The sequence below is a fragment of the Herpailurus yagouaroundi genome, unplaced genomic scaffold (genome assembly GCF_014898765.1).
Source record: "Herpailurus yagouaroundi ecotype Mexico unplaced genomic scaffold, PumYag 163, whole genome shotgun sequence".
In the NCBI taxonomy this organism is placed as follows: Eukaryota; Metazoa; Chordata; class Mammalia; order Carnivora; family Felidae; genus Herpailurus; species Herpailurus yagouaroundi.
Genome location: NW_024412404.1, coordinates 36,355,504 through 36,362,318, shown reverse-complemented (window position 1 = coordinate 36,362,318; position 6,815 = coordinate 36,355,504). Strand labels below are relative to the sequence as shown.

General features: G+C 41.7%; 1 protein-coding gene across 1 annotated transcript in view; it reads left to right on the top strand.

The window, feature by feature from the left end:
- PIK3AP1 (phosphoinositide-3-kinase adaptor protein 1) overlaps nucleotides 1–6,301 on the top strand; it is a 112,305-nt gene extending 106,004 nt beyond the window's left edge. The window contains exon 16 of the mRNA XM_040486913.1: nucleotides 4,395–6,301. Within this exon, the coding sequence (XP_040342847.1) occupies nucleotides 4,395–4,452 (58 nt within the window). The 3' untranslated portion in view covers nucleotides 4,453–6,301. The remainder of the gene's footprint in view (nucleotides 1–4,394) is intronic.
- Nucleotides 6,302–6,815: the final 514 nt, after the last annotated feature.

Below are 6,815 nucleotides of genomic sequence, written 5' to 3'. Positions count from 1 at the left end.
ATATTGGTTTCCATACAACACCCAGTGCTCATCCCAAAAGGTGCCCTCCTCAATACCCATCACCCACCCTCTCCTCCCTCCCACCCCCCATCAACCCTCAGTTTGCTCTCAGTTCTCAACAGTCTCTTATGCTTTGGCTCTCTCCCACTCTAACCTCTTTTTTTTTTTTTTTCCCTTCCCCTCCCCCATGGGTTCCTGTTAAGTTTCTCAGGATCCACATAAGAGTGAAACCATATGGTATCTGTCTTTCTCTGTATGGCTTATTTCACTTAGCATCACACTCTCCAGTTCCATCCACGTTGCTACAAAAGGCCATATTTCATTTTTTCTCATTGCCACGTAGTATTCCATAGTGTATATAAACCACAATTTCTTTATCCATTCATCAGTTGATGGACATTTAGGCTCTTTCCATCATTTGGCTATTGTTGAGAGTGCTGCTATGAACATTGGGGTACAAGTGCCCCTATGCATCAGTACTCCTGTGTCCCTTGGATAAATTCCTAGCAGTGCTATTGCTGGGTCATAGGGTAGGTCTATTTTTAATTTTCTGAGGAACCTCCACACTGCTTTCCAGAGCAGCTGCACCAATTTGCATTCCCACCAACAGTGCAAGAGGGTTCCCGTTTCTCCACATCCTCTCCAGCATCTATAGTCTCCTGATTTGTTCATTTTGGCCACTCTGACTGGCGTGAGGTGATATCTGAGTGTGGTTTTGATTTGTATCTCCCTGATAAGGAGCGACGCTGAACATCTTTTCATGTGCCGGTTGGCCATCCGGATGTCTTCTTTAGAGAAGTGTCTATTCATGTTTTCTGCCCATTTCTTCACTGGGTTATTTGCTTTTCGGGTGTGGAGTTTGGTGAGCTCTTTATAGATTTTGGATACTAGCCCTTTGTCCGATATGTCATTTGCAAATATCTTTTCCCATTCCGTTGGTTGCCTTTTAGTTTTGTTGGTTGTTTCCTTTGCTGTGCAGACGCTTTTTATCTTCATAAGGTCCCAGTAATTCACTTTTGCTTTTAATTCCCTTGCCTTTGGGGATGTGTCGAGCAAGAGATTGCTACGGCTGAGGTCAGAGAGGTCTTTTCCTGCTTTCTCCTCTAGGGTTTTGATGGTTTCCTGTCTCACATTCAGGTCCTTTATCCATTTTGAGTTTATTTTTGTGAATGGTGTGAGAAAGTGGTCTAGTTTCAACCTTCTGCATGTTGCTGTCCAGTTCTCCCAGCACCATTTGTTAAAGAGACTGTCTTTTTTCCATTGGATGTTCTTTCCTGCTTTGTCAAAGATGAGTTGGCCATACATTTGTGGGTCTAGTTCTGGGGTTTCTATTCTATTCCATTGGTCTATGTGTCTGTTTTTGTGCCAAGGAGTTGTATGTTTAAACAACTGAGCCACGCAGGGGCTCCATAGTCCTACTTTAAAAGAACATTAATCAATATCAAGGTTGCTGGTTTCTTTTTTTTTTTTAATGTTTTTATTTATTTTTGACAGAGAGAGAGAGTCAGAGCACGAGTTGGGGAGGGGCAGAGAGAGAGGGAGACAGATTCTGAAGCAGGCTCCAGGCTCTGAGCTGTCAGCACAGAGCCCAATGTGGGGCTAGAACTCATGAACCATGAGATCATGACCTGAGCTGAAGTCTGATGCTTTACTGACTGAGCCACCCAGGTGCCCCAAGTTTGCTGGTTTCTTGAACAAAACTCATCAGCAGCAAGACCTTACCTTCAGCAGGGAGGAGAAAGCAGCCAGTTCTTAGGTATTTCTGGGCACTCATGTCTCCCAACTCCAGCTTCTCAGTGTCTTGGAGAGGCTGTCTCCCCACAGACCACACCTTGAGTCTGATTTAATACTCTTTACTTTCATGATTCTGATATGTCTATAATCACAAATCCATTTCCCTGATAGGGGACTTCCAATCCTTGGTTGGGATTATTCATCAGAATGAACTACAGAAATTGTTTGCTTGCAGACCCACCCCAAATGCAGAATGGGGCAGCAGAGAGAGGAAGAGGGTCCAAGAGGGAATCATAACTATCTTTGTGGTGGATGGTAAATTGTAAGGCTCATGGGGCATACATGGGAAAAATCTTTATTCATAATAAAGCTAAAATTATTAGCTTTACTTCTTGAGTACTTCTTTACTTCTAGAGTAAAGGCCAGAAACAGTGCTACCCCCTTAGCAATTGTCATTTCCAAGCAACACACAACACTCCAATGTAGGTGTTTGTAGGTACTTCTGTTTGGTAGGTGAGAAACACATTCAGAGAAGTTGAACTTGTCCTTCAGATGTGTGCATAATTGCCTTTGCTATGTGTTCCCACAGGTTCTGAACTTCCCCTGTCCAAACAGTGCAGTTTACTGATTTTTCCTGTTGTCTGTCTTATCCATTACATTCTCAGCACTGTGAGGGCTGAATCCATTCCCATTTTACTTGTTGTTATATGTCATACCCAGGAGTAGACACATAGTAGATAAATGTTTTTTGAGATGGAGGGAGATGGATAGGAAGGAAGGGAGGGAGGCAGCAAGGCAGCCGGGAAGCCTAAATGTACTCAGCTAATAAGTAAGGCTGACTGGCCTTCAGCCTCCTCCTATAAGCCCATGGTTCATAGGTAAGGTTGGGGAGGTGGAAGGAGACTGTCCATTTGTTTTTTTCTGGATAAAGAGACAACCACACAAAACCATCTATTCCCAGGGGCCATAGCAGGACCTTCTGAGGATGTCTGTGGTTGTTCTTTTCTACTCCTGCTTCTCTATCTTGTTCCTGAGATGGCCCCTCTTTTTCTCAACTCTTTTGTTATTTCCTTGACCTATGCAAAACTTGCATTCAAGAGACATTTAGTAAATATTTAATCATTGATTCATTCAGTCTTTGACTGTGCAACTCCAGGATAGCACAGTTCAATTATGGCACTTGACAAAGCCCTCTTTCTTGACTTATTGACTTGCTTCCAAGAGAATTAAATATTGGTTTTACAGCACACATGTGGAAATAGCATCCACCGTTGTTGAACCTCTCTGTAAATAGACTCACCCAGGTCTATCTGGAATGGCATTTAGGACTGTTTAAAAACCATCCAGAATAACATGGAGGGGGGCTTCTAGGAAAGCAAATGTGGAGTTGGGATAACACACTTAGCGATCCCATGAGGGCATAGTTGTGAGAAGCAGACTTCAGAAATTCTTCACTCCTTTCTCAAGGGACCACCTACTACAATATGTCTCCTGCCTGGCTGCATATTTGAATCACTGGTGTCTTAAAATACAGGCTTTATTATTTAGATACAGCAAGGTCAACAGATCAGGAGACAACTGCTCTTGAGAAGATAGTTTGGTGTACTCCTAGATCCCAAGAGGAGGGGGCACATATTGCCCTGGTGGCTCTGGGGGCTCACTGGGAAGCACCAGGTTTAGTCAGGAGAAAGGCAGTGGAGTGGGGGGAACAGTGGAGTGGGCAGTGAAGTGGGCAAGAACTTTTACTGTGATTTCTGCAGGAGGGTACAACTAGGGTAGGCAGATTTAGGATTGGCTAGTTTGAATAATTTCAGTGGGCTCTGGGGCAAAAGTCCCTAGCTGTCTGTCCTTCGTTGTCTGGTACCTGGTCCTGAAGTGATTAGGGCAGATGGGTAGTGGCCCACATGTGAGAAACCATGAAGAAAGTAGTATAAGGGTATAGGGTGGGATTGGTTAGTTTGCATAGGAAAGGTCTGCTCTTCAGTAAGTTGCTATCTCTAGGAACTAGTTTACCTTGGGAGGGGCATTCCCTCCAGGATCAGCAAGTCTCCGGGGGTCAAAGCATCAGAAAATGAAAGACATGGTTAATATAACTCATTGGGGGAGGGACAGTATTAAAAAGTTGTGATGCTTGAGCCTTATCCTCTAGAGATTATGATGGAATGGGTCTAGGAGAGAGCCTGGGAATTGGTATTTTTTAAAGGTCCACTGGTGATTCTTTTTTTTTTTTTTTTATAAAAAATTTTTTTTTTCAAAGTTTATTTATTTTTGGGACAGAGAGAGACAGAGCATGAACGGGGGAGGGGCAGAGAGAGAGGGAGACACAGAATCGGAAACAGGCTCCAGGCTCTGAGCCATCAGCCCAGAGCCTGACGCGGGGCTCGAACTCCCGGACCGCGAGATCGTGACCTGGCTGAAGTCGGACGCTTAACCGACTGTGCCACCCAGGCGCCCCAGTCCACTGGTGATTCTAATGTGCAGCTAAGGTTGTGATCCACAGCCAGCACTGTGGATACTGAGGTCCTCCTGAGGTCCATATGGCTTCATTAACTAAGAACGTGTTCTTTGCATAGTTTACCAAGTTTGCCACAAACCATGGATGCCTGAGAACTAGTTAATCAAACTCATTTTAAAATAGTGACCTTTATCTTTCATTTCAGGCCTGCAACCAGGGAGACCTTCCATTCTCCTCCACCTATTCCACCCAGAGGTCGCTGATTCCACCTCCTAAAACCTGCCTACTTCGGGACTTTGAGACCTGCAGTTTCAGCCTGTTAATGATGTCTTCGTGTTGAGTATGATGGCATGAGTATTGACCTTAAGACCTACTCTCATGGCCGATATTGTTGTGGCCCTGCTGGTTTGGGCTTTCCTTGAAGAAGATATTATTAAGGCATGAAGAAGTGAAAAACTGAGGACTTTATTCACCATCACCAAGTATATTGATCCACATCCTTCTTTGCCAAAAGGATAAAGACTTAATGGGAATACTTACCTCTAATTTGGCATGTCAGAAGCCTGAAAACATTGATCAGAAATGTACTTTATGAGTGATTTTACTGAAATGCACTTATATTAGGCCTTACTTATTTGCTAGTCCAGCATAACTTCTAGAAGTGGTTATGATTTAAGACTTACAGTTTTCAAGTAAGAAGATATGTCCTGACTTTTAAATAGTTCTTCAACTTTTCTGTAGATTCAGGAGGGTGTCTAAATGTTGGAGCTCGTCACACAAAACAAACCGAAAATGACTTTAGAGAGGGATTAGTCCTAATTCCTTGTATGTGGAATACAAATCTGAGGTTCCACAGAAGTCCGGAACCATCTCTAGATAGCCAGTCACTCTCCCTCAAGAAATGCCCGCATGTAGAAATTCAGTCACTGACTGTGGACCTTCCAGAAATATCTTTCCTCCATATCTCCCGGGCATGGGACTATCAAGTATTTTTTTTTTTTTTTTTTCAATTTGGGCACTTATACTTCACTATGCTTTCAAAACAGTGATGTTACCAAGGAACATCTATAAATGGTTGGGAACCGGAAGCTTGGGATGCCAGCGACCCCATTTATTGTTCTGCAGTCTTTATAGATCTTATAAGTTCAGGCCATAAGGAGAGAGAAGGATCCTTGACTTTTTCTCTGCCGAGAGGTTAGAAGAGAAAGGAAGAATGTAAAATCGAAACAGTTATCTATTTTCTTATAAATGTATTATTACCACTAGGCTTAGGAAATCTGTGCAGAGAATAGAGAGCCATTAGTATATCATGATTGTCATATGTCATTAATATGTGATTAATTTTGAGTCACTGGCACAGAAATCTACCTTCAAAGCACAGATCCTTAATTTGATACTTACACAGTAAAATTAGTATCAGACACATTTCTTTAAAAAATATCAGAAATCTGGTGATTTTTCATGAAATATATTCTTTGTCCCACACAGACATATATAAGCCACACTATTAATGATCTATTTAATTACAGTTTTATTGTGTCCTTTTCTAATGATTCGAGGTTCTTTTTCAATTTCATTCATCGGTCCAGCAAATGAGGACTCTTGTTGGAGTTAATAGCTTCTGGGTCGTGGGTCTTTTTTCTGACATAAAATACACTATTGGCCGTGGCCATTAAGACAGTCTTTGTGCAAATCACTTATCACAATGTCTGGCACATAGTAGCCATTCTGCAGTGGTCCCTTTACTCTCCTTGTCACTCATTTGGGAGAAAGAGGGTAATGTGGGATAAAAGGAGAACAAGAAATTATAATTCTGGTATTGTTGTCTTTTCTCTTATTTATAGGTGGTCTCTTAAGCACACTTGGCTTTGATAAAAGCTACACTTTTTTATATTCAATATCTCTAAGCTCCCTCTTGGATTGCCAAATTTAGATTTTTATAATTCTCTAATAAGCATTTAGATCAATAACATGGCAAAACTTACTGCCAGCTAATGGTGTTAGCATCTTTGTGTGCACATCACTGTTTGTGCAATATTGGAATATTTTATTACATTTTATTCTTCTGTGAAAGTAAATGGAAAACATAAAATTGAAAGTGCTGATTAGAAACTTGGGTCTGATAAATATGACACACTTGAGACATGGGTGGAAATGGTCCAGAGTTCATTGCACATCTGAACTGCTCCATGTTATCAAAGAATGTCTCTAATGTTGATGTGAAATTCTGCATTCTCTAGAAACAGTACTACCCATTATGACGTGAATTTATTCAACTTCCATACTCAACATTTATACACATTTTTAGGAATATGTTATGTAACAAAATCATGGGTTCCAATACAGTGAGGATCAGAAACTAGATTGTAACTAGGTATCCAAAGAGACTGTTAAAAAGCTCTCTGTGTGATGCTTTGGGAGACAACCCAGCTGCCACCATCCTTCCCCAAGATTTTATGAGCTGGTTCAATAGAAAGGGAAGCTATTTGTCATATTCACTGCCATTGCTTCTCCTTCTAACTGTGCAAAGTATGCTGTCATCCAGTTCCTAGGCTAGTATTCTTCCTTCATCTTGTATTAAAACCTGAGAGCAGGTAACCCAACAATATAAGCAACAAAGCATGAA